At 42.6% G+C, this 26,863-nt stretch overlaps 3 protein-coding genes across 4 annotated transcripts in view; 2 read left to right on the forward strand and 1 right to left on the reverse strand.

Annotated features, from left to right (window-relative positions):
- syn2b (synapsin IIb) overlaps nt 1-3,573 on the reverse strand; it is a gene marked incomplete at its 3' end in the record, with an annotated part of 67,831 nt that extends 64,258 nt beyond the window's left edge. For both annotated transcript variants that reach the window (XM_079297070.1, XM_079297069.1), the window contains exon 1: nt 3,090-3,573. In XM_079297070.1, the coding sequence (XP_079153196.1) occupies nt 3,090-3,550 (461 nt within the window). In that variant the 5' untranslated portion in view covers nt 3,551-3,573. The remainder of the gene's footprint in view (nt 1-3,089) is intronic.
- Nucleotides 3,574-12,456: 8,883 nt separating this feature from the next.
- tamm41 (TAM41 mitochondrial translocator assembly and maintenance homolog) lies at nt 12,457-17,634 on the forward strand. Its single transcript, XM_079296885.1, has 8 exons — nt 12,457-12,808; nt 13,231-13,413; nt 13,726-13,818; nt 14,037-14,187; nt 14,721-14,866; nt 15,860-16,025; nt 16,430-16,492; nt 16,787-17,634. The coding sequence occupies exons 1-8, from the start codon at nt 12,569-12,571 to the stop codon at nt 16,876-16,878; spliced, it is 1,134 nt and encodes a 377-aa protein (XP_079153011.1). The 5' UTR covers nt 12,457-12,568; the 3' UTR covers nt 16,879-17,634.
- Nucleotides 17,635-19,444: 1,810 nt separating this feature from the next.
- The window catches only part of vgll4b (vestigial-like family member 4b), a 35,855-nt gene continuing 28,436 nt past the window's right edge, over nt 19,445-26,863 (forward strand). The window contains exons 1-2 of the mRNA XM_079266257.1: nt 19,445-19,513; nt 21,257-21,330. Of these exons, the coding sequence (XP_079122383.1) occupies nt 21,267-21,330 (64 nt within the window). The 5' untranslated portion in view covers nt 19,445-19,513; nt 21,257-21,266. The remainder of the gene's footprint in view (nt 19,514-21,256; nt 21,331-26,863) is intronic.

Here is a 26,863-nt window from a genome sequence, read left to right on the forward strand (position 1 = left end):
CGCTATCACAGCCGCCCGGTCCATGTCTGAGAGCTCAGAGAGAGAGAGAGTCTTGATACCTGTGGTGGCTTATGTAACTGCTAGTACTTTTGTAATGGGTGCCAGTGTTATTTAGAGTTATAGCACGTTATTAACTGCATGTTCAGTTTCCCTGTCTATTTCAATATTCAAAGTTTAGATGGATTTAGAAAGGGTAGTATAAATTGAGAATTAAAAGAGGCTTAATTATAAAGGCAAATTCAGGCACACAGGAGGACTTAAAAAAAAGAAAGACAGAGCAAGAGAAAATGAAAGCTTCATTGCTTCTTATTACTATCATCCCCCTGATTGTAAGTGACAGGTGGAAATGACCAATTCCAATTGCACGTATTTCTCATTTATTCATCAAACATCGCTTGTGATTCATGTGTGTGTGTTGAACCCATCCGTTGAGAAGCGCACACATTATTTTTGGTTCATTATGAAACTGTGGCGGGGCTTCGTCTTGGTAATTAATGGGAAACACGGCTCCTCCTTGTTACCAGCAGTGCAGACAGAGTTTAATGCCATAACACATGAGTTTCTTTCAATGTGCAACTGTCAGAGGCATACACTTCCCATGGATCAGACCATTTGGAACCGGTTCTCGACTTCCCCCCGATGTGTGGGTGTTTGCAATGGATTCTTAGATTACATGTGGTCTGCTACTCAGTGGTATAACGGTAAATCGTGATTGCTTCATGAAAACTTTCTTTAGACCAAATGTGTTTCTCACAATTAAAGGTGTATTTATGTCTGGTATGTGAATCATATCACCAATACACAGACATTTCTCGAGGGGGCTGTTAAAGTTTCTACATCATGCAAGGAACTTATGGTCGTGTTTAATGTGATGTAACGTTAAGAAGTAATCTTAATCTTAAATATCAGAAATGGAGCTTTGTGATTTCGTTCATGATGACATGAAGGATAGAAGTTTCAGAATGATGAGGATCATCAAGATAAAGTCCGGCTTCAGGCTGATGCTATCCATCAAAAACCTTGACGAGAACCACATACAGAATCCTAAAAAAAGGGTTCACACACTTCACTCTTTACGGAGTGGAACATCTATAACATTTAGTAGAATACCTTCAATATATTAATATACTACCTGTAATATATTTTACAACATTCACTGAGTATACATTTGTATTGCTACATGAATTAGCAGTCACTGCAAACTCAGCTATCTCTACGCATACTGTACAAATGTGGAGTAATTAGATCTCCCCTTTGGAAAACCACAGTTCTTCATGCAAGTCAAACCACATTGTTGCCGGTGGTTACAAGTCACTTAAAGTGACAGTCGCAGGCCATAAGGGGTTTCAGCAACGACAGGCTACAACTCTCACATGTTCTGTCTGGCCATGTACAGGTGGAACTTGCTCCCACGGGTACTAAAACACAAACGATTCAACTGACCAGAGTCTGAAAACGCATTATTATATCCAGATCTATAATTCTGATGTGTGGTCCTTACACATTTTGTAAGAGCAGGACTTCATTTGGTAAATGGAGCTGCAGTGTCTCTCGTTCAGACATCGCCACATCATCCATAAGCCACCAAAACACGCACAGCGAGAGAACACAGGATTACCAGAATGTAGAGCTGCCGGTCACATTCAGAAGGTTCAGTGTGGTGAAACCTCAGCACTCGTATGCACCGTAATGGAAATAATCCTGTTCAGATTGAAGCAATATCAACTGCACTAAAGAGGGAAAAACAGTCAGTTACTTCGTCAATGATAAATAGCACCGTATTTTATTATCCAAGCATACACCGGGGTAATCCAGACAGGATTATAGATAACTAGTACAGTACGATAGCATTTCAATACCGTCTCATTTAAAGAGAGTGGGGTTTGTGCCAAAATGAGACACTTAAATCTCAGCATCAGACAACTACAATGGCAAGATCCAACTAAAACATAAATATATTGATATGAGCTCGAACTTTCAAGTACATCTGCAACTACCAAGATGCATTTCCAAACAGAATAGAGAGAGCTTCCAAAAATCCTTTCCATAGCCCAAACCCATGCAAAGTTATAACAAACCAATCTCAACTCAAGGCCTTCCTTTTGCTTGTTCTGGAGCTTTTGACCATCTGACACATAGTCTTCATCAGCAGATTGAAACACTTACTCTTTTGTTTTTTTGCAATGCGTTGAACCACATTACATGTTTATTGTTAGCCGCAGTAAACACGCTCAGAATGTCCATTACATTGCGAAAGGTTAAAATCGTCGCTCCTACATCACATCTCCATCCAACAGGGCTGAGATGATGAAATTACAGAGATAATGGCGGCAATAAACGGCTGTAAAATCCATCATCGACATCCACACAGTAAACCTTTATCGTGTGAAAATGTGATTTGCAGGAAACAGAAAAGCGAGCGGGATAGCGGCAGTATTGCACAGCCGGGGGCTTACATATCTCTTGTGTTCTTGATGTTTTATGCAGAGCTCTTCTATGCCTGTTCATGATGTACGCGTTAATAGCTTGATGATAATATCCTGTTGGGCTGAAATCACACTTGCTCATAGCGCTGTCACACTCACTCACGGACCTTAGGATATGCACGCACGCACATGGCGTCATAAAGGTTCACGGAAACACACGAAAGCAGAGGCAGGTGACGGCGCGAGCTGGTGCGATGTGTGAATCCAAAGCACAGAGAGAGAAAAGCTCCCCTGCCTGAGATTAATAGAGCGCTTTCTATTTTGGGAGCAGCTTTAGTGAGAGGAGAGAAAACAACATTTTAAAAAAGAGACACAGAACACTAACAAAAAGGGACGTAAGAGTTCATTCAGGATTCGTGTAAAATCAATCACTTGTGTCAGTCAGCGCTGGGCCAATGCGCCCACATGTAAGTTAGCCTTTTCTAATTAACAGGAAATCATATTCCTTCTGGCTGACTATAACACAAATATTTATTTCACCAAATATGAAGAGCGTCCGCAAAATAAATTAGAATCACCGTGCCAGCTAACACCACCACTTCCCCTCAGCCGATTGGCTAACACTCCACCCGTCATTGAAGTCACTTGCATCCTCACACTTACCACTCGTGCTGGGGCTCATCAATGACCAACAAGATCTTGAACTTCTTGGAGAGCGAGGGAGAGGACGCCGTCTGCTCCACGAACACGGCGGCCGTGGCGGCGGTCTGTTTGACCACGTTGGTGATGGAGCTGAAGGAGCTGAAGAAGCCAGAGGAGCCACCAGAGGAGGAGGAGGAGGAGGAGGAGGACGGGGCCTGTTGAGGCGGCGGCTGAGCCAGCGGGTTCGCACGCCGCTCCTGAGCAGCGGGGGAGCTGGCGGGAGCCTGGGACGGGGCCGGAGCTTTGGTCGGGGACAGGGCAGGGGCCGGAGCCACGGCTGAGGGGCCACCTTGATGGGAGGGGGAGGTGGCGGTGGGGGGAGGAGGAGCAGCCGGGTCCGACCTCTGGAGGTCTGACATGTAGCCGTTGGGCAGGTTGGACATAAAGCTGCTGTCCGAGAGACGGCGTCGGAGGAAGTTCATGATCAGTCAGTCGGATTAGTTGCTCTTTCAGTGTGTCTCTTGGTCTCTCGGCTGAATAGAGTGAAAGCACAGACAGGCAGATGGTTACAGAGAGAGAGAGAGAGAGAGAGAGAGAGATGCGCCGATCAGAGGTTAGATGAATGACAGAGAGAGCAAATCAGTCGGAATGATCGAAGGGGTTGGCCGACGGGCGAGACGCTTCTGAGCTCTAGGAATGGTAAAGCAGGAAGGAAGGAAAGGATGGATGAAGCAGGATGGAATCAGCTCTGGTCCAGTCTTCAAGAGACAGCTCTCCAAAGCACAGCTAAGCCAGCAAAACAGCGTGCGTGCGTGTGCTGTTCCTCCCCCTGAGCCTCACGCCTCCTCACAAATGTGTGTGACGTGCAAGAGTGTGTGTCTGAGAGAAAGAGAGAGAGAGAGAGAGAGAGGTGGTGTCGCTCCCTTCGGTGAGGTGCAAGGTGTTCTCCCCCCTCTGCTCTGCCGTCCTGCCTCCTGAGCTGCTGTGAGCTGAATGTGCTCAAGAGATGCTGCTCGGCGCTGCTTATCTCATCCTTTCACTGTGCCCTTTTCCTCTCGCTCCCTCCCTCCCTCCCTCACTCTCTCTCTCTCTCACTCACTGGCTTTCTCCCCCCCGCCTCCTCCTCCTCTCCTGTCATCATCCTCCTACATCATAGGCTACGTGTGCGCGTCGTGCTGCAGCCTTGTAGCGCTCGCGTGCCGTGTGCAGCCACTGGAAGGGGTTTCCTGCGAGCGCCCGTAAGGTGGGGTTCAGAGATGGAAACACCATCCACCCTGCTCCGCAAGCCCCGCCTCCTTCTCCCGCCATCCTTCCATCCATCTTTCTAACGTCCATCTCAACCTGTTTCCCCCTCATCTCTTTTCATGCCATTGTGGGCTCATTCATTTCTCGTGGATTAATTCTCACAGAGCTAAAAAAACAAAATACCGCCCCCCCCCCCCCCTCTGAGAATGTGCTTATCCCTATATTTTGCCATTGAAAAGAAATTTGGCAAAATGCAGGGAAGGATTGATTTGTAATTCTAACCACTGTAGTGAAGAAGCCTCGGAAGAGGACAGCAGGAGAACAGAGAAAAGAGAGGACAAGGACAGAGATTCATTCCACTGCGATGGTTTCTCGACTGGTTTAATCCCTCAAATGATTCCCTCCAGTGGAACGTGTTGCTCCTCAATAACGTGCAGCCTAAGAAAGCAGCACATGGAGGTAATGGTGACGCTTGAGGAGACCCTGTTTGCAGTAAGAGTTTCCCAATGATTTCCCTTAATTAGCATCTGAATGTTAAAGCACCAACAATCAAAGCATATATCAAAGAGGTAGGTTTCTATCATGAACACGTCTGTGAGCGAATCACAGTTCCTTCCTTGCGGAACATTAAAAAACACGGATGACACAAACACACTCCCGAGTCCTTTCAGTTAGAGAGATACAGTTTATTTTCTACACCGCGTCACGCTATTTATTTCCGTGTCTCTTATGCAGTCAGGGAATTAGAAGGGCACTTCTCCTAAATGCCAGCAGCATCAGCAGCAGCAGATACAGCTGTCTGCACTGTTTGCTGCTCCAAGCTTCAATTCAAAGAAGGAGAAAAAACATGCAGAAGATGACAGGACAAACAAGAGAGAAAAGAGGTTATTCAAGCGGGAAAAAAAAAATCCCACACACGTCTGAACCGCACGAAGAAGAGCAGAGAGACTGCAGAAGAAGAAAATATAGAGCCACAGTTCCTCCATCTTGTCTTAAAAGGGTAAATATCCCTTTAAGGATGTAAAGTACTCACTAATTTAGAAATATTCTCCAACCCATTTATCAGATTCAACTGCTCAAGCATTGAGGTTTGTGGAAGCAAACGGCTTCACTGATTCGATCTCAATTGATGGAAATATAATCGTTGACCTTTACGCCATTGAAGGGCTGCTCTTCAGCTCTCCTCTGTGCCGCTCATTTGGCCGCATCTCTTTTCAACCTCAGCTATTTGTGAGTGACTCCTAATTTAGGGTATTTCACACAGGCGAGGACTGGAGTGAGTGGTGTCTAGATTACTGCACAATATTGCACCGGATTCCATCAGCCACCGCTTTGCCCCTCGTGTTTCGGGTTCAGCAGCTAAAATAAACAACAGAGAGGTGGACTCTGCTCCAAATTCATATGACGGGACACTAAATGTGCTGATGACAGGAAAAAAGAAGGTAAACCCACTTCACGACACGTTCAAAGAAACATTTGTGGTGATGAAGGGGGGGGGGGGGGGCAGGCTGTGCTAAGTCAACCAGAAGAGAGCTGAGTGAGTCACAGAGCTGCAGTGTAATGAAATGTAGCGACATCCTAAGCTCGTCCTGGCCTACATGCTTCATGACACACATACACAACACCCAACACATTTTGTAAACAGCAATTATATAACACATGTGTGCATGAAACCATCCAGAGGACGGAGTCAAAGATTTCACATTCGGCAATTTGTGCTTCATTTTTTCTCTCTTTTTTTTGTACAACCAGTGACAAAGACACACTGCAGCATTTACAGCATCAATGATTAGCCCAACCCCCTTCAGTTGAGAAAAGGCTGACCAAATTAGGCAATCTGATTGGTTCATAGCTGTGATATATTAACCACACACTAAGGATATGATGTCTAATTCCTTTGCACTTTCAGTATCGCTCTGCATCTGAGAAAAAACACGTTAACCGTCTAACGTCTGCTAACACAGAAGAGGTTACAGGTACAAAAATATATACGCAACATAACGGAAGCATTTAAAGTCTCATGCAACTGAAGTTAGTGCGTCTTTAGCTTCCATACTGTGACCCCCCAGTGAAATGTACGATTTGAGCATGAGGGATTCAAATCAAATCCTCCGCATTTGATTGGACCGCAAAAAAAGTGGGTGGGCTTAGAATGTAGCTACTGCGGCTCCACACATGCCTCCCTTATCGCTAGAAGTTGCAGATTGATTGATGGATAGATGCCATGATATTTGGGGTTTAAATTGGTGGTACTAGCTTACGTAAACACAGAACATATTTTGTTTTTACCGGAAGAAAACGATGATTTAGAAATGTGCACAATATGGGGATGTGATCTAGAGTGGTTAAAAAGGCATTTTTCATTTCATCTTGACTTCGAGATTAACGTTAACTTCTATAACAACCGCCTATCGCCATCTTGGTTTTTAGCAACCAGAGGACGGAAGCGACCGTATTTTTATACTGCGGAGGAGTGACGTAGAGGCGACATACACGGCTCTTCAACATGTCAATCAAAAGGTAGCCACTAAATGGGACCAATATTTACAAAATGACCATCACACTGAATTGAAGAAGACCCATGTTCACAATGTTTACTGAGGTGATAATCAGGTGAGAAGTAGGGTCATGTTTGCTCCCAGAGGAGTCGCCCCCTGATGGCCTGCAGAAAGAATGCAGGTTTAAGGCGCTTCTGCATTGGCTTCACTTTTCAGACCCGGAGGTTGCCTCCTGCTCCCAACACACCACTATTGACTAAGTATAGAATACCTGTATACTGTAGAGTGTGATATGATCTGCATCGTGCTGCTGCGTTGGATAAGAATACACTAACAGCAGATCCACAATGTCAGGAGCATCACTCATCTGCCAACACACATGCTCAGATACACATCCGCATACACATCCACACACAAACTGGCATACACACAAAAGCACAGATGCTGACATAGAAACACGATCGGCCGACACAAGAAGTCCACATTTGAGTGAAAATATTGAAATCATTATTTTGAACAGATTATTGAAATAAATAATTACAGTATTCCTTCAGTAATACAAATATGAACGAATTTTAGAACATAAAACTCTATGCTAGGTAGGATATTTACACGTTTCATGACTTTTACCATTGGTGTGTGTGTGTGTGTGTGTGTGTGTGTGTGTGTGTGTGTGTGTGTGTGTGTGTGTGTGTGTGTGTGTGTGTGTGTGTGTGTGAGCACGGACCTGATTAAATGCTGCTTTGGCGGGATAAACTGCAGATGTCCGTGTGTGTGTGTGTGTGTGTGTGGGTGAGTATGCCAGGGTCAAACCTCCTGTGAAAAATGTGAACAGCTCTGTGCACATCTGGCATTGACGGTAGGTGCTCATGACATGGTGTCATACATGCTACAACCTCAGCGGGGGCATGCGTATAATTGCAAATTTGACTATTTTGATGAATAATTCAATTCAATTTCAACTCAAATTTGAAATCATCAGATAAATAATCTAGTTTAATGACTAGATGTAATGGGGCGGCTAATACTGAAGCATAGAAGTGAATAAATGGAAGTGTTCCTTGCAGGGAGTAATCTCAGATGCATCTGCAGGTGAATTGAGAACACAGGGGGCTCAACCCAGGAAACAACCGGGTTATATAATGATGTCAAGTTACAGTTTAGACCTGTCTGAACACGAGGTCTACAATCCCAGACCCTCACAGAGGTCCCTTCACTGTGCCTCTTGCATTACAAATGAGTCCGGATGCTACGACTCAGTTAAAAACAAGTCTATCCTTGACTTTGAAGCTACTTGAGGGAATAATGCAGATTCAGCAGAGCGATTATAAAATACAGCTCTCTGAATGAACTTAAACAGCGATGTGTTTTTCTGAGAGATGGATGGAGCTACAAAATTAAAACACCCACACACTACCCAGCAAATCCCCCAAAACACCATTTGACCAGGTGTGTGTGCCCTAGACACACACACACACACACACACCCACATAGCACAGTGCAGAGTGTCTTGCAGCGCTGAAGAGACTGGTATTTCTGCGATACGCCGAGCTGTACTCTACTTTTTTTTCTGTACATTTTTAGGCACAAAACAGAATTCTAGATTCAAAAATGCCATGGCAACGAGTGGAACAAAAGTTGGCTTGGAAAGCACTACAATAAAAGTACAAGAATGAAGAATCAGCACACCGACAAGCAGTTCTTACTGTTGTGGCAAAATGACGAGAAGAGGCGGCGAACTGGGGTTGCAATCCAGCGGGTAGTGTTTCAATAAGATCAAGCCAACATCAACCAGTTCAGTATATTGAAACGACTCCCCTGTACTGCTTTACACAGATCACTCTTATAGTCAAATTTCACGCTACCTTTTGGCTACGTCCCACCAATCAAACCAGTCTGTTGAATCGAAAAGCAGAGCACTTCTGGACTCCTAATTAGGGCATGTTCTGGTCACTTGCCCTAATGGCAGGACATAGCTCCATATACGGAAATGTTTTGATACTCTTAGGAGAGAGTTTGGTGCCCCTGTGTCTGCTCCTAATCACTTCTTAAGAATGTTGTTTTGTACCAGAATATGTGTTACATAACACCTTATATTAACTGTTTACGTGTGAGCCCAAATGAGTTCAGTTCAATTCGAGTTCAATTCAAAGTTACAATGATTTTCTTCAACATTACCACAAGGATGGAGAGGTAGAAACAAATATTTAGTACTACCTCCATGCATTATAAACCTTGCAGTGCAGAATACCTACAGCTGATGTTTGGTGTTTAGGCTCCGTCCTCCTCGCTCACCACGATGATAAACAAAGCTCAGCACAGCAGGGATTTGGGAATGGTGATAATAATTCCCCCCTGAACAGAGATCCAGGTGGATGCTGGGGTGGAGGCGGGGCTTATGAACAGCAGTAATGGTACAAAGCGTCCAGGTTACAACAGCATGTTGCGATGGGTTTGTTGGACATACAACATGACCAAAAATATGTGGCAACAATTTTCACATGTGACACCAGAGTGGTCCGTACTATTCAGTAGAACAGAATACAAGAATAAAAGACAAGAGGATGGCATCAATCCGTCTCAGAGTTCAGTCATAAATAATCAACAGGAGCCAGGTAGAATGTTGAACAGTAAATATGTTAAGTATTACAGAAATAGCACCAATCATGTTGCTGCCGCAAATGTAAGTGACCCGCAAGAGCATTAACAACCAACATTGTCACTCAAGGTAGTAACCGTGTCTAATCTAACCTCAAAGTGCATTTTAGCTTATGACTCCCATATGATGAATATTACTGGTTTCCTCCCTGCTCGGTCACACTGTCACCCTTCAGTGGAGTAAGATTAAAGTGGCTGCTTCTGTTTGTCTCTTCTTCTGGGGGCCTTGAGCAGCTGCGCAAGTGTGTGTGTGTGTCTGTGCGTGTCTGTTTGCGTGTGTGTCTGTGTGAGTGTGTGTTTGTTTAATGGAGCATTTTCTTTTGATGTTCCTTCACTCGGCATGGGCAGCAATGGCAATCTCCATGGCAACAGGCGTGCAAAAGCTGAAAAGATTCCCCTATTTAGTGCATGTGTGTGTGTGTGTGTGTCTGTGTGTGTGTCTGTGTGTGTGTGTGTGTGTGTGTGTGTGTGTGTGTACTTGAGTGTATATACAAGCTGGTGAATTACTATCAGGTGAGCTTTAAATTGCCCGGGAGCATTTGCACTGTTCACTATAATCTGTATTCTTCTTGTAGTTTAATTATAATATTCATGCTGAACTAAGTGACTGACTTGATGTTTATGTAATACCAGCAGCATTAAACTGCAGTCTGAGCATTTGCTGAACCATTAAAGCTGCTGACTTTGAAATGAAGTGTTCCTGAAGCGGTCACTCAAACTCAAGGCAAGGTACTGTGAGCTGCAGATCATGTGATTGATCCTCAGTGTAGAAACATCTGCCGAATTATTTCAAATTAGAAAATCAACCTGCAAACACTACAAATATTGATTCAGTTCAATGAATTGTTTCTGTTCCAAACAAGAAGTCCAAACAAGAAGAAAGACAACCTTCTCTTCAGGTTTCATTTTCACACTGGCCCACACACACACTGTGAGAAGAGACTGAGGTGTGAGTGTGAGCTCTCTATATTTACAAGCCTTTGTTCTGGTCCACTTGCTTGCAACCAGTTTGCTGTCGCTTATCTAACTTGATCTAACAGACTCTGGTGGACTCTGCTTTAAAGACTAAAAAAGCTCAGAAATCAGTAGAAATGTGTATCCTTCTTCTTCTATTCGAAGAGATTTTTGGTTGTTTTTTACTGTTGTCTATATTGTGTGGTTTTCCTTAAAGCGACAATGATCGACAATGATCGACAGTGATCGACAGTGATCGACAGTGATCGCCAATGATCGCCAATGATCGCCAATGATCGCCAATGATCGCCAATGTGAAAGGGGTCTCTCGTACTGATACGACCTACAGCCAATTATCACACAAATCTGCAGCTCCCCTTGTCTTTATAGCAACTTTCAGCTCTTTGGTTACAACAGCTATATTTTGGTTCACACTTACCACCCTCATAGTGCTGTTTTGGTCACATCAGGCCACATTTTTCAGTGAAAACTGTCCTCAAAGAAACACTGTACACCACCTGCTCAACAGCAAACAGCCAGACTAAGTTAGCGACTAGCTGGTGAACACAGTGGAGCATTTAGCAGCCAAAGGGCCAGATATCTTTTTCGTATTTTTACATTAACAATGGAAAAAAATATATTTTGTGTCATGTGACAAGTGTTGCTCATTGATGATCATCACCCAACTGTGCGCTTAACTGGAGGCTAGCAGAAAGCAAATATGGACTTAAGTGTAGGGTCAAGAATGAATTCAACAGGAACATGATGTAGTATAGAATTAATGTAGTTTTTATTCCTAATGGTGTTTCACTTTCCCTGAATTAAGGCACTTTCACAGAATGAGTGCGCCTGCTAGTCAGGATTCAGTGACCTTATCAATATTCATTTGGCTGAGAGGATGGTTTACATAAATTACTAGGAAGATAGTATTTGTCCAACCCTTGACAATCCCATAATGAGCTCCAGACATATCGCTGATCATCTTCACTCTAAATTCAATATTAATTCATTCCAATAGATGTGAGCTTTGGGCCCATAAGACTAGAGAGAAGAATGATGATGGCCTCAGAAGCTGTTTGGATTTGACTGGTGCAGTACTTATCACAGTCAAGATTAATTCTACGTTTCACAGATGCGCTTGGTGTCTTTTGATTTCAAGTTGGTTTAAATGCAGTATTTGCTGTCATTAGTTTTCTCAGTTTGTATTTATTATCTCCAAGAGTTCAAGCCCCAAACTCCACTGCCAAATATAAAAGTCTGGATCCCGTCAGGAGCAATCAGTATTATCATGTCAGGATCATTCAATTCTCATAGATTTTTTTTACAACATGTGTAATGTAATACAAAATTCAAACACCACGGAAAAAGAAACTTGAGAACAGAGACAACTAATCTAATTAAATGACCTTTCCTGGTATATACTGAGTCTATTATATTCTTTCTCAAATACAAAACAAAGAAAAGGGGACTTTATGATTGTTCAGTTTAGCACTTCACATGTAGAGCTATGCTTTGTGAAAGGAACTTCAGACACGACTCTCAAAATTATATAATTAACTTCAGAAAGATAAATACATTAAGTCAAAAGAGATGGGAAAAAAATCTTTTTCAGAATGAATGAAATGTACAGGGCTTTAAATGACTTTGTGTAATACATTTCTTTTAAATTATTTCCACTTGGACTGTACACAACTATCCATGCAATTCACCTTTAGCATATTGACCCTTAACAGCTGACACTAGCTGAACTTGGTCGAAAACCCCTTCTGCTGGCTAACTTTAGAGCTCCTTAAATATACTAAAATACTGCCATGTGTTGCCCGGTTTACATTTTACGACTGTATGAAATCATAGACGAAGCTACGTCTAAAATAACTCACAGAATAGTCGTTATTTTGGCTGTTTAACGACAAGTTGAACGTCTCTTTTTTCTTACCTTCCATTTCTGACTCCATTTCCCATGAGCCTCTAGCCCGCAGCGCACTCCGTGACGCACATTTTAATCGACTGTCAAGTGCAGAGCGACCCAAACTGACCTGGTGGACGCATTTAAACGCAAAAAACTCTCAATTGTAGTGCTTTTCAGTGGCAGTTGTCGCGTTTAGTGGCGCATAGCCTCTCAGTCTGAAATGTGTCTTTCACTTTATGCTGCAGAAATGTCGCTTTACACATTGTTTATTCCGATATTTCGCTTATAAACCAGCTCGTGTTGCTGCTGGAAAGCTATCCTCGCTAACTTATTTCAAAATGACTCTTCCAGCTTTGCACAGCACCGGCGTGCTGTACAGGCGGATTTTATCACAGTTTCCTCAGGACATCAGTCTAGCTTTTGCCTATGGCTCTGGCGTTTTTAAACAACACGGGACCCACCAAGGTCAAATGGAGGTACGTGGACCTGCTTGTTTACAAACTGCTCGTGACAAACGTGCACTGCAAACTAACTCTAACGTTACTACATCGGCACAGTGACATTGTTGGTTGTGAAGTATCAGACTAACGGTCCCAAAGTGTCTGTCACAAAAATGTAACATGAAATAATCCAAATCTTTTCAGTGCCATCAGCTGTGCTCCACTGTTATGTATGTCGTCAGACAAAACTCTTCACACGAGACAATAACTTATTTTGTGATGTAATTTTGAACAGTTTCAATAATTTCAGCAACATAACTCACAATATCATCCCATCACAATAAGAACCTAATGAAAGTTGATAAACAACAGTGTTGAATGTTAGAATTTGAAGCTGTATCCTGTCTCATTGGATAAGAAAGTGGAATGTTCTTGTGTTTTGTTTACCTTTTATACAGAAGAACATGCTGGACTTTGTGTTTGCGGTGGACGACCCGGTGACGTGGCACACCATGAATCTGCTGCAGAATCGCAAACACTACTCCATCCTCAAGCTGCTGGGCCCCACCACGATCAGCTCCGTACAAAGTGAACATGGGGCCTCTGTATACTACAACACACTGGTGCCTGTGGATGGAAAGGTACTTACATTGACACTCAAGTCTCCTCCTGTTTTTCTCAGGCAGTCATAGTTTCTCACGCTGTATTTGCTTCTCACGTTCATTTGTATTAATTTTCTGATTTTAGTGTTTGTTTCGAACAGTACTATCATTATTAGCAGATGTAATGTACCGATAGCTGCTGAGTTTGAGGCTGCACAGATATTGTCTTCACATCATAAAATGTTTGGGTAGCAGTAATTCACTACATCTCTGGCTAAGATTATGTTATTATTTTTGTCTGACTACACTTTATTAACTACCGTACATACTTTCATGACCTATTCTTCTCAGATAATCAAATATGGTGTGATCAGTACAGAGTCTCTCATAGATGACCTGATGCACTGGAAGACCATGTATGTTGCTGGACGCCTTCACAAACCTGTAAGTCACATAAATAACTGTTTTGGATCAATCAGAAGAAACTGAGCTGATTATTTTATTGTACAATTTATCTATTGGACACACTTTCCATTACAAAGTGATTTAAGATAGGTTGAAACAGTGGAATGCATTATTTATTTTTCTAAGACTACAGGACAGGTTGCACAAATGTACACATTCACGCCTGCTTGTGTGTGTTCATGCGTGTTCCCACGCAGGTCAAGATGCTGCTGCAGAATGAGAACGGAAAGCTCCGAGCTGCTCTAGTGGCCAACCTGAAGAGCGCTGTGACGGCCTCCTTTCTCATGTTGCCGGAGAGCTTCACCGAGGAAGACCTCTTCCTGCAGATAGCTGGTCTTTCTTATGCCGGTAACTTACCCACACAACTCTAAAGGCCAGATGAAGAAGAAACACGTACACGTATATAAGGTGCACGCATGCTTGCACACAAATGTACTGAATCAGTTGTAGTAATTGCACTGAGATGAGTTGTAGATTTAGATATGAAAATAATTCCCCTTTTTCTCCTAATTACACACACACACACACACACAAATTGAAACAGCTGAATTCATGTTAAACCCAACAAATGGTTTCCTGCTAACAATGTACTGTTAAACAAGGGGAGTGTTGCTATGTAGGTTCCCGACAGAAGCAGAAGGTCATGAATAATGTGCTAATGAGTGCTGTATCACATTTTGCACTGGGAACTGAACACCAGAAGGAGTTTAATGTCTCGGTGTGTAATACTATTTATATCCTTGTGCTACTGCAACACCTGGATTTTCCTCTTTTGGGATCAATAAAAGCGTGTATCATCTCATCTTACGACAGCAAAGATGAAAAACTGTAAAGCAAATATAATACGCTTCAGAGAAAACATTGGGTCTGTGCCTCTTCAGGGGATTTTCGAATGGTGATCGGAGAAGATAAATCTAAGGTGGCCAATCTCGTCAAGGACAACATTCAGCACTTCCGGATTCTGTACAGCAACCTCCTGCGGGACTGCCCTCAAGTGGTCTACAAACCCCAACACGGGAAGCTGGAGGTAACACGCGGCACACTTGAATGCTCCAAACACGACACACTCGTATTGTCTTACTTGATGTGTGAGCAACACTAGAGCGCACTGTGTGCTGTATATACAGGTTTTCCTTGTCACTCATGTGCCATTTACCTGTGTGTCTCAAAACATCCATGGGTATCAATGTGAGAAATCGCTCTTGATGGTTCATTCCTCTTAAGCAAAGTTTGTGGATCTACAAGGCGTCTGCGGTATAAAGGTGTACTCAACTTCTACCTGAACCAAATACACCTGTAATTATAAATGTAATACCTTGAAGCTCTTTCATGAAACTGGTGACAGAAATGTAAAAAAAACAACATACAGATTGCCATAACTGCCTTAAAATGCGTGTCTTGTACTGCCTTTGAAAAAAGATGTTCCATGTGTCATGCCTTGTCCATGAAACTGGCAAATGCATGTTTAAACTAACAGGAGCACAGCTTTGGCCTGATGAGCACACAGTGTGCTCACAGCCTTGGTAGTAAACCTCAGGTGAGGTGTGACTGACCTGGCACTGTTACCTGCTTTAATACATTATCGACTACTTCAACATGTGTCTCTGTTTGCATGTTTAATATATAATCATGTTTACTGTGGTAAGGTTGTTCATTTTCTTTTTGTATTATTACTACTATTAAATGTCTCCTTGTGCGTTGTTAGACGGTGCGGTAGAAGTCCCACATGCACGAACCAGCTCCTTCGTACAGTGACAAGAAGTTTCCAACCTAGTCCTTGCGAGGCTGTAATTAGTGTTTTTAAATGTTGACTGTTTAAAGTCAATATAGTTTTCCCCACTCCAATACTTTCTTCTAAACATAGTTGTATTATCTTGAGATAGATTTATACAGGCTCCTAACAACAATGCACTCTGTTTATTGGACTACATTAGTGTCACATGAGACCTGTGGATGCGATAGTGCTGCTCAGCCTACTCTATGCATCGCTGTTCATTCATTCTCCTTTGTGCGCCTGCAGGTGGACAAAAGCCCCGAGGGCCAGTTCATCCAGCTGATGGCGTTGCCCCGGACCCTCCAGCAGAGGATCACAAAGCTGGTCGATCCTCCGGGGAAAAACCGAGACGTGGAGGAGATTCTGCTGCAGGTCGCTCAGGACCCAGACTGTGGAGCTGTCGTTCAACAAGGTTCGGACTGACGGGCGGCTTCAGTGACGTAGAACAGAAGGACGGGAGGACAGGAAAAGTCATCACTCTCATTCAAATTCATTCATTCAAATTCACTCGATGCGATCTGAAATAAAGAGCACGTTGGTGTTGCAGATCACGGCTGACGTTGTGTAGGGTGAATAATAATGATGGTAAAATTATGCAGCAAATGAGTAATGTTAGGAATATATTATATACCATATTGTCAAAAGACGACCCATCGGTTCATCAAAATCAAACATGTAGCACAGCTTGTAAATGGCAATTCTTAATTTTTTTGTAATTGGGTCCACAAGTAGCATGTCACAAAATCATATTTCAGAGTGATGAGATGTCAGCTGTTGTATAATTGCATGTTTGCACATGTTTTTGTTGCTCCTCAGGTATTTCATCTATTGTGAAATCCTCCAGTATAACACAGAGTATCAAAGGCATTGCTACAGCAGGTAGGCACTCTTTGTTTCTTCATTATATATTTGGGGAAAAATCCTACATTCTTCACTGTCAGGTTTTGTTAGTAAATGCTGATTTGGCGCTCACACGTTATCCTGTTTTTGCCAAGAGGTACAGAGGAAGATTGATACCACTCTGTATGGTAACTGCACGGCCAATTAACGTATTTCATGGCCTGTGCGTGTTGTGCGTGTCTTTGAATAAACGAGTTCTTAAACCTTCCACTGTGTATTAACTACTGTTTGAGTGCAGAAATAATGTTCAGTTAACTGTTTCTTCCTCCCCAGGCTTGTGGAAGACAGTGTCGTACAGCTCCAAGAAGCTGAGGAAGATGTGGAAGGGCTGGAGGAGGAAGCCGTCTGTCTCTCCGATGTCCTGATCCTGTCTGTTGACCAGGAATCCATCTTTCTCTAGAAACTGTCAGCCAGACAACCGACATCCATCCTTTGATTTTTACCCTGACACACTGTGGCTGGACGAATCACGCACTCCCCTCCCGGTTGAATCACTGAGCAGGCGTAGGTCTGTGTTTGAATAGTGTAGAACCGTCTGTACAACTGCCCTTTGTCATGCGATTCATAAGAGTTGTAGAGAAAGGGTGACATTTCACGTGCCTGACTAAATTACGGCTGACATTTAATGGTACTACAGACTGGACCTTTCTGCATAATGACTACAGTGACAGGCTGGGGAACTGGCTATCTCTGGAGCCACGGCACTGGATCGGTGTGAGCACAGCATGCAGGAAGGTTCACAAGTATAGAAAAGACTTTGGTGTCTTCTGTCATCTTTTGACCGCGAGTGTGCATTTTCCATGTGAACGGTCAGATGACGGGCAGCTAAGAGATTGACAATGATATTTCTGAGAGAGCCCTTTATTGAACTCACAGATGTGGACTGGTGTTTCATGTTTTACACACACACACACACACACACCTTATCCCCTTTTGATCTCCAATCTTTCTTCTCTTGACAGTTTACCAGCAGTTTTGATGTTTGTACTATAATTATGACAGTGTTCATGAAATAAAAGATAGGATCACATTTATTTTATGATAAAGATGTTGCTCATTATGAACAGTGCACCTGCTGTAAGCTGTAATTGATTCTTACTGTAATGTTATTGAGTTACAAGGGTGGGTTGGGATTGATAAACATTTTAATACAACAGCATCCATGATGACTTTGTTTTCAGTTGCATGGTTTTCTTTTTATATAGTTGTAGTCACATCACTACATTTTTTACTCATAATATAAGAGGAGACTGTGTCACTTTATTTGGGCTGTTTTCACTATTGGGCCCTTTAATTCTGATTGCCTGGCTTTACTAACTGAACCGGCTTTATTCATAAAATATGATACCTCCGTTTTTTTACAAAATGTAACTAAATATATTACCACACAACATATTAGATTCTCATGTTGATACTATTCAGGAGCATTAATGAAGAACAAACTTGACTGAGTAAGTTATTTGAATATTTGTATTACTTTATAGTATAAACAGTGAATTGTGATATTCATAAGCTTTTTTTTCACTGCCAATATTTTGAGGTTATAGCAGGTGAAGCACAGGTGTAATTAATGACATCACTAATGTAATTCCATTTACTGTCAGTTCTGTGGTGCTGGTACTGTGCCATTGGCTCAGTACATAAAGGCTCTAAATGTGTAGAATTTTGCTGTAAAAAACAAGGTGAATCATATCACTTTCTGTTTTACTAAAACAAGAATACATTTGAATGTAGTCAGTGCTGTCATGAAGATATACTGGTCCTTCACACTGCAGTCAGTAGTGAAATTACCAGTTACTTTCTTGTACTCTCACCTGTTTTTGTTCGGTACTACATCATGAGTCACACTTGAAAATGACTTCAGTTACCTCATGAATAATTTAAAGGTGTAGACTCACAATGGCTTGTGTGATTTGTTCTGTACTTCTCTTTTTTACTGATACTCTATTGCATTTTTAAAACAATATGTACTTCAGGACAGTTTTCTGACCCCACGTACATTTAATTGGCCAGATTCAGGTTTTACCATTTGTGCAATCCACACATAATCCCACAACTGAGATAAGTGCATTTACAGTTCTACATATCGGAGGGAAATCTTGTATTTTTCCTCCGCTACATTCGTTTAACAGCTATAGATATTGGTCCCGTTGCAAGTTAAGGTTCTACAATACAAACGATCATTTTACAAAACATAATGTATGAGTGCAGATTACACTACAGTGTACAAAGCAGCAAAAATGAGCTTCTCTACAACATAAAACGCTGAACACTGATGCATTGGTAACAAATCAATCTGCCTGCTTTATATACACACCACTATAATGTAATGTATTGTAAATACATAAGGCACTTATAAATGACTGTTTAGCTGCATGTATCTTAAATGTTTATATGCTGCTTACGAATGCTAAGTAAGGGACTGGTGTCAGTGTAAACATTTATACAATATATTTAATATGGACCTTTCATATATTTAACAACTAATGGGGTCACACATACACATTAAACATTCAATTGAGGGTTAACTGCCTTGCACAAAGGCACTTATAAAGTATCTGTTGAGGGCGGGAGCTCTCCTCAATCACCTACTAAATATTTCACCAGCTCAGAGTAGTAAAGCCTGTGACAGCAGCCCTGACTCTCAGAAGGATGTGATGCAACGGTGCATTATCATAATATATGCTGATATCATCACTTCGGTCCTCCACCAATCAGCGCGCTTCACTTTCACCACCTGCTAGGAACTGAATTCCATCATTCCAGGCATTCCTGCCCTCCTCCCTCCCTCCTCCTCCTCCTTCTCCTCCTCCTCCTCTTCCTCGTTTAGCCTACAACCAAGTTTGTCCCGACAGCTCTGCTACTATTGTGTTGCCTCGTATGCGGCACCGTTTAACCGCGGCTTCTGTTTTGCGTCTCTGTGGGATATACCCTGTATCTTGTTTTTTTTCTGTGTGGATATTATCATACTGGAGGATACCAAGGTGGCGCTTGAAGGAGGTATGTGTGCTGCTGAACATGAAGTTGCGTCTGACTGAAATTGTTTCGCGTTTGTAGGATGAGAGTGCGCTCTTTTTTTTTGTCTTCCCCTGAGAGTCAGTTGTTGCGAAATACCTAGTCCGCATGTAAACGAAAGGCAGCGATGTAAACACGCGCATACGACCGCACTGAAGTAACATCCGCGTCGTTATATGAGATCTCATTCACGATCGTGAAGCGGCTCTCGCGGCTTCACACGTCAGGAGAGCCGCACGCTTTCTTCCTCCTTTGGGGACATTTAGTTGTGCTACTGCTCTAAGTGTGGTGGAAAGAAGTGAGACATAATCACTTTTATTTCAGTAGCAATGCGTTTCTTTCGTATTTTTCCTGGACACCTCTTAAAGGGCAGACGAGGAAGAACTGAGTCACGCTGATATAAATACACCACTGGTGAGAATAAAAGTGGACGCACTTGCCACCACTACTACTACTACTACTGCTACTGCTACTACTAATAATAGTAATCGCTTTCATTATTGCCCCAGTTGGTCCCAAAAAGCGTGTCGCTGTTCCACGTACACGATGTTGTGTTGTGACGCGCGAAAGGACAACAAACCTGACATGTTTGCAGTTTGGTCTGAAGATTCAGGAAGTGTTTTGTTTTTTAATGATAGTCGTCCTTAAAGCGCTGTTCTCATTGGGGAATGAGGAGAAATGAGGGAACGGTATCTCAGGAATGCAGAAAGAGGGAAGAGAAGCGCGCTGGAGAGTTTTTCTTTTTCCCCACAAATACCTCGCATAGTAAAGCCACACTGAAGACTCAATACTGGAGGACATAACCACCCAACATGCCAAAAGTGCAAAATGCTCTGGAGTCCAAATATCACAGGAAGGTCACAATTCATACAGCAAACTAGAGGACAATAACAGTGAAGAAGTATTCCTCACATTTATTTTAAAGAACAACCCTACAAGTTTAAAATACTACAACACAAGTACAAGTCCTGCATTTTAATAAAAGTACAGAAGTATTATTGGCAAAGTGCAATCGATATCAAAAGTACTCGTTCAGAATGGCCCCTACTACACTCTTATTGATTAATTGAAAAAATAACAAGTAAAAATAATTGTAATTTGTGGCCCTCATACAATATCTGATATTTGTACACGTAAATCAAGGAAGGCTGTATTCTGCTGAGACAAAGTTCCTTTTTAGCTGCTTGCATTCAGAAGACGATATTAAACACCGATGCACCGAAAAGTTTGGCATATATTCAACTTTTATTTCCAGACACATAAGTCCATATTGCAACAAAAAACAATGCAATACGCCAAAGTCACCCGTGGTTAAAAAACATACTGACGTTTGTTCCAATGTTTCCAAAAACAAGAAGAATACCTTGTGTCACTCTGTGTTGGCTCAGTTAAGGCCTTTATGCTTACATTTTCTGATTACATGTCTATGTATGAATACATTTTCTGATTTATATTTCATGTCGTGTATAACTGTTTAACATTTGTAATATAACTACGCTATTGATGAAAGTCTCATTTTGGGGTCCGTACCAAAACTGGCGTTCTGGTGTTGGCAGATTTCAAATGTTACCGCTTTATGGGAACAATAGTGATTTCCTTTGCGATTGTGGCGACAGAGCTGTGGCGCTCTGAATGACTTGGCATCTATCAAATATAAACTTAGTTGTATTGAAAGCCGCTCTCATGCTCAGCACAGTGCCCCCCCCCCCCCCATCCTCTGTCCCACAGGCGTCCAAGCATGGAGACACCACTGGATGTCCTGTCAAGAGCCGCATCATTTGTCCATGCCAGTGAAGAAGAGAGTAAGTTTCATCAGACCTCCAGCTCCTTCTTGTGTTTGTGTGACAGCAGCTTTGCTCCCACCCTCGCTGTCTTGCTGTGAAAAGGTGCCCTGTGGACAAATGATTTCAACGATTAGAGTCGCCGTTAAACATCGATGAGGTGCAACGATGTGTTGAGCCGTAAACCTCGGCCCTGTTTTCTACCGCGAGACAATGGGAGTCTTTGTGCGTTGCAAGCTTGCAGCAGCAGACACACAGGCAAATAAGACCAACCGCACTCAACTGCCATCAGCGCTGCTTTCTTTAACTTGGCCCGCTTGCTTGTGTTAACCTGCTTTCCCTGGAATCAGGGTGGGGTGGATCTATGTCTCATTATCTGTCTCCACCACCGTGTCAGTGTCTTTCCGTCTCAGACTATCACTGTCTGTCTCTAACTTTATGTCCGTGTTGCTGTCGTCTGGATAACTCTCCATCTTTCATTCTCTTCTCGGTCTCCCTGCCTCCGTCTTCTTCTTCCGCCTTTTCCCTCTCTCCTCCTCTAATCATGTGTGAGGACTTGCTGGAGGCCTCTCCTCAGCCAGCAGAGGGGCTGCCACTGACAATTGATCTGCACTGTTTGGAGCTGGATGTTTAGTTTGTTGTTTTTATAGTATTCCCTTCTGCAGTTTAGCAGATCGTGTGTCATGTATTTAATAATTGCTCCTAACCTAATTTGTCTCTGTAGAGGAAAAACAAGCAGGTGGATTTTTTTCATTTTCTATTATCTGAATTTGTTTGTGTGTGAAGGAATTTGAAGCTCCTCAATCATCAGGGAGCATATATATTTTAAATGAAAGCCAAATAATGTATGGACTCAATCAAGAGAAATGTTATAATTTGGTAGAAGTGCAAGCTACGTCCATTTCAGTTGGAGTTTTTTCAAGCCTCTTATTTAAAGTCTTTTCAGAGAATCATGCTAATTGATCAACGTAGAATATTCAGTGTATATACACAGGAACATTTCAGATAATCACTCGTGTTCATCGGTGTACTGAGAGAACAAGAATATTTAGAAAGAGCTTCAGCTGTAACGTCTCCCATGTCACCCGTTTGTTCCCACAATGCTTCGGCTTAAGTGAGCTTGAATATCAGCTTCCTCGCACTAGGAGCCCTCCTCCCCTCCTCCCTCGCTCCCCTGCAGTGTTTTTGTTTTTTTTCCCTTTGCGCTGATGTCAGTTTTTGTTGCGGGTCGTGCATGGCCTCTTTGTTCAGAGACAATGCACTCGACCTGCTTCCACAAAGGTGCAGGAGAAATGGGTGAGCCAGACAACCTACTACGCTGGTCAGCCAACCAGGCCAACATGCAGCTGAGTCATTGACCTCTGCCTACTTGTTTGCATTGATGACGAGCCTTCGCGCTGCCTGTGTGCAGCACTTGATGCCACAGCACAGAACAGGGAGAGGCTCGGGCCTGCCTTCACAACAGCCGCTCTAACTCAGGAGGACCAAGTGGGGCTCGTCAGGGCCGGTGCTGCAGTTCACAACCTCTTGAGCTTAAAATGAAAAGCCCTGTTCAATGTATTCAAACCACACTCCTGCAGATAACGCATCTCTGTTGGAAATGAATTTCTCAGGAAATTACACAAATTTTGTCTTGATGGAAATGGAATTGGGGGCCATGAATAATGTATTAGTCCGAGGTTGTTCTGCTCAGTGGAAAATATACTATAATAATATCAGGGTTCGTACGGTCATGAAAAACCTGGAAAAGTCATGGAATTTTAAAATGGTAATTTCCAGGCCTGGATAAGTCATGGAAAAAAATAAAATCCCAAAAGTTTTGGAAAAGTTATGGAATTTTTTTACATTCATATGTTCATGTCGTACATTTACGCTGAGTTTGAAATCATTAATATGCTTTTAAAAGAAAGATATAAACAGGCATACGCTCTCAAACTCGCAGTGCGAATTATTCGCGCTGCCAGTGAATTTTGGTGGCTACTTGGAAGATGTTGCAGTGGGCGCTCCACCCTTCCTGAAACCTGTAGATGAGATCAACCTTAAACAGTCTGGATTGCACTACAGGCCCAGCTCCAAGGACAGATTGACATATTTATTTTGTTTTGTAGCTCAGTTTTTTTCTAGATTCTAGCAATTTTTGAGTGTCATTTCTCTGGTTTTAGTGTGGCTTTGGCGACGTTGCCAGTCAGCAGGCTCTGGCAATGCTTGTTGGGTCTAGGACGATGGATCAAAGCCAGTCTTTTTAAAGAGGACCAGTGGTTTAGGTCCCGATTGAAGAGATGGAATATGGATATTTAGTTTCTGACAGGAACCACAACAAAAGAAGAACTGGTGCCAAGAGAAGGTGGTTGGTTGAGATCTGCACAGTGGCCCCTGCTCTACTTCTGCACATGCACAGATACACGCATGCTGTTCTCTGAAATCCTGCTTGTTTTCGAGAAAACACAAACACGCACTTTGACAGAATACCCCGTTCATTGTTTTATTGTCCATGGTTTGTTCAAACACCCGTCTTTTCCAAGCTCTTGGTGAAGGGAAGCAGTCCATTAAAACCGACCCTTCTATAATGTTCTCTCTAATTCTTGCTCTGAATATTCTATAGATTGTGGACAAAATCATTCAAATGAAAATAAATAATAACCTTACAGTATTATATATTCTGATACAACAACATCACAAACTTCAGCAGCAAAAATCAACTGAGCTGATTCAACATCAGTAACGACAAAGAATGGATATTCTGATCTTAAATGTATCGAATTGATTGCAAGGCTGATTTGTCCATTTGTTCCAGTTATTTCCAGGACAAATATCAGGTCTTGGGTTGGTGTGAGTAAATCTGGTCGTTGCTTACTCGTAAATACTTTATCCCCCCCCCGTCTAAATCTGCTCAAATCCGCCGTGTTGAAATTGAGCTCGATTATTTTCTTTCAGAAATAGACAGCTGGGTAATCTGATTTACTTGCTAATGTGGTATTGATCAAAATGAGGCAGAGGTGGCACCACAGCCATTATATTTAGTTTAGCCATGCTAGTGGCATTGATGAATCCTATGACTTAGGTGATCACCTGATATTTAATATAGTGTTGTGTTTTGTTGTTGTTCAATAATACATTGAGTGTAGTGGTAAAATGTCAGCATGCTAACACTGAGATAGTGATGTTTGGTTAACATCATGCCTGCTAATCATCAGCGTGTTAGTCAAAGCACCAGTGTGCCTAAGTGCAGCCTTGCAGAGCCGTTAGCATGGCAGTTATTTTATAGGAATATAAAGTCACACATGCGACAGGCGCTCAGCTCTGGCTCTGCTTATTGCAAGCGATGGTTATGACTGAGCAATTTGGCTTGAACTGTGACTTCCATCGCTTTGATCTTCGTGTTGTTGGATGGCCTACTGAGGGCAACATGTGGACAGCGTTGTAGAGTCTGTGTTGATCTCTTTTATGTTCATTGAATAGATTTCATGAAATCTGATTTTGAATTGACAGGCGGGCGAGCTGTAATTCAATCTGGTCAATTTGATCATGGAGTCCTAGCCTGTGAGTGTCTTCGGCTGTATATAAATTAACTACTGCAAGCTTAGTTAAATATTTAAAACTTTTTTTAAGGGTGGCGTGTTAGTCCGCTCAGTAGGTGAGCAGTCGAAACTAGTCGAAGCTTGTCGATGCTCGGTGGTGTATAGACACATCAACACTGAAAGGGAAATTGGAGCGCTTGCATCACTTTGTCTAAACCTCGCTGGAGGCAAACAGTATTCTCAGTGGGAGGTAATTTGACCGAGGAGGACTCATGCTTGTGAGTGAGTGGGATGGGTTGGGTTGTCGGGTTGTTGGGTGTGTGTGTGGAGTTTTTCCAGCAAGGAGTGGTTTTGCCCTCCAGCCTGTCCACGTTTTTTACAGATATTCCTCTGTGCTTCCTGTGTGATTTGATACAGGTGTTAAGCAGCTAGACATACATGTGTAAGCATACAGATGGGGAGCAGCATACCTCCATTTCTGTAACTCATCTTCCCTGCAGAGAGCTTCAATTCAAACGCATGATGTGGTCTTTGGATGTTTTAGTAACCCAGTCAGTCACATCAAAATTATCCTTTTTGCAGAACTGTTAAAGCCATAGGCTGTATACAACATGGGCAAATTCCGCGTGACGTCACCCACAGGTGTCTGAAGAGCCGTTTTGAAGCTCAAAGTCGGCGGTTCCGGCCGTCGCCATCTTGGCAGTGACAACGCAGCCTAATTCCCAGCCTCTTCAAAAAATGGGCAAAGAGGTGGATCATCGATGAAGCCGAGGCGTGCCCCTGCCACTCAATTATATATAACTTTAACAGAAGATAACTTATTTTGTACCAGGCTGTAAACATATGTATTTCTGCTCCATTTTAACAACTTGCTTCTTTTCTCAGCACCTGAGGTTGCGGCTTTGTGAAAACCAGTACAAGCAAGTGTGAGTGGGTTCAACATGTAGGGTAAATAAACAATGTTTTCGGGATAGTTCCTGGAGGACCTACTGGTTGTTTTGGCAACCTCATGATGACAACAAAACTCCTCGAAGTCACTGCTGCCAACCCAAAAACAGCCGGGCACATCATCTTGTGTAAAACTACAACTTGTAGTGTTTTTTGTACAAATGAAACGATTAGTTTGTGAGCTTTAGAGGTGCTGTCAGCCTTAATGGTAAGCTAAACCAAGCTAACTGCCCTCTGGCTGTTGCTCCATGTATACTCCATAGATATAAAAGTGGTATCAATCTCAGCAACTAAGTGGCCACAGTGCTACTTTTACGACTTCAATACATTTAAAAGTAGAGAGTATACATATTTAATGGAGCACCACTGATACATTTAAAACACGTAATTAACACGGTGCTGCTTCCACCACTGAGCAAACAGCCCGGTCTCATTCCTTGGTCATCGAATACCAAATCTTTGCCACACCCCTCAGCGTCTGATACCGACGCACAAGACACCCTTTAGTGTCTGTATGAGAAGTACCGGGCCTTCAACTAACTCCAACGTAAAACCCATCCGCGGAAATATTGGACGCTCAGAGAAGCTGCTGCGGCCCTCCATGATGTTAATATCTATATCTTGACTCATATCCGACTAAAAGTTCATGGTAGAAGTCTGCAGCAAATGTAACATAGATAATACAAAGGAAATAGTTGAGGACAATGTGGAGCACACTGTCATTTAGTGTCGTTGTGTAGTATGCATGCTGTTTGTGTGTGTGTGTGTGAGTGTGTGTGTGTGAGTATGAGTATGCCATACAAGTTTGAAGCAGACATATATGCATTAAAGACTGTGCTCTATTGTCTCAAACACCACCAAGGTTTTACGGCCTATTTTACTGTCTGTGACCGTTGCCGTTTTATTGATAAATGGGGTACTATGATGTCATTAATTGTTAACAGTGTTTGAGTTATTGCCTGCTATCAGTGTGTGTGTGTCTGTGTGTTCTGCAGTAGCTGACTCTTGGTTATCAGCAAAAAAATTTCGAGTGCGATAACGATGTCATGATGACTGGGTCAAAGTGATGTACAGACAACGTGCAGGGT

Source organism: Melanostigma gelatinosum, assembly GCF_949748355.1.
Source record: "Melanostigma gelatinosum genome assembly, chromosome: 3".
NCBI classification, from domain to species: domain Eukaryota; kingdom Metazoa; phylum Chordata; class Actinopteri; order Perciformes; family Zoarcidae; genus Melanostigma; species Melanostigma gelatinosum.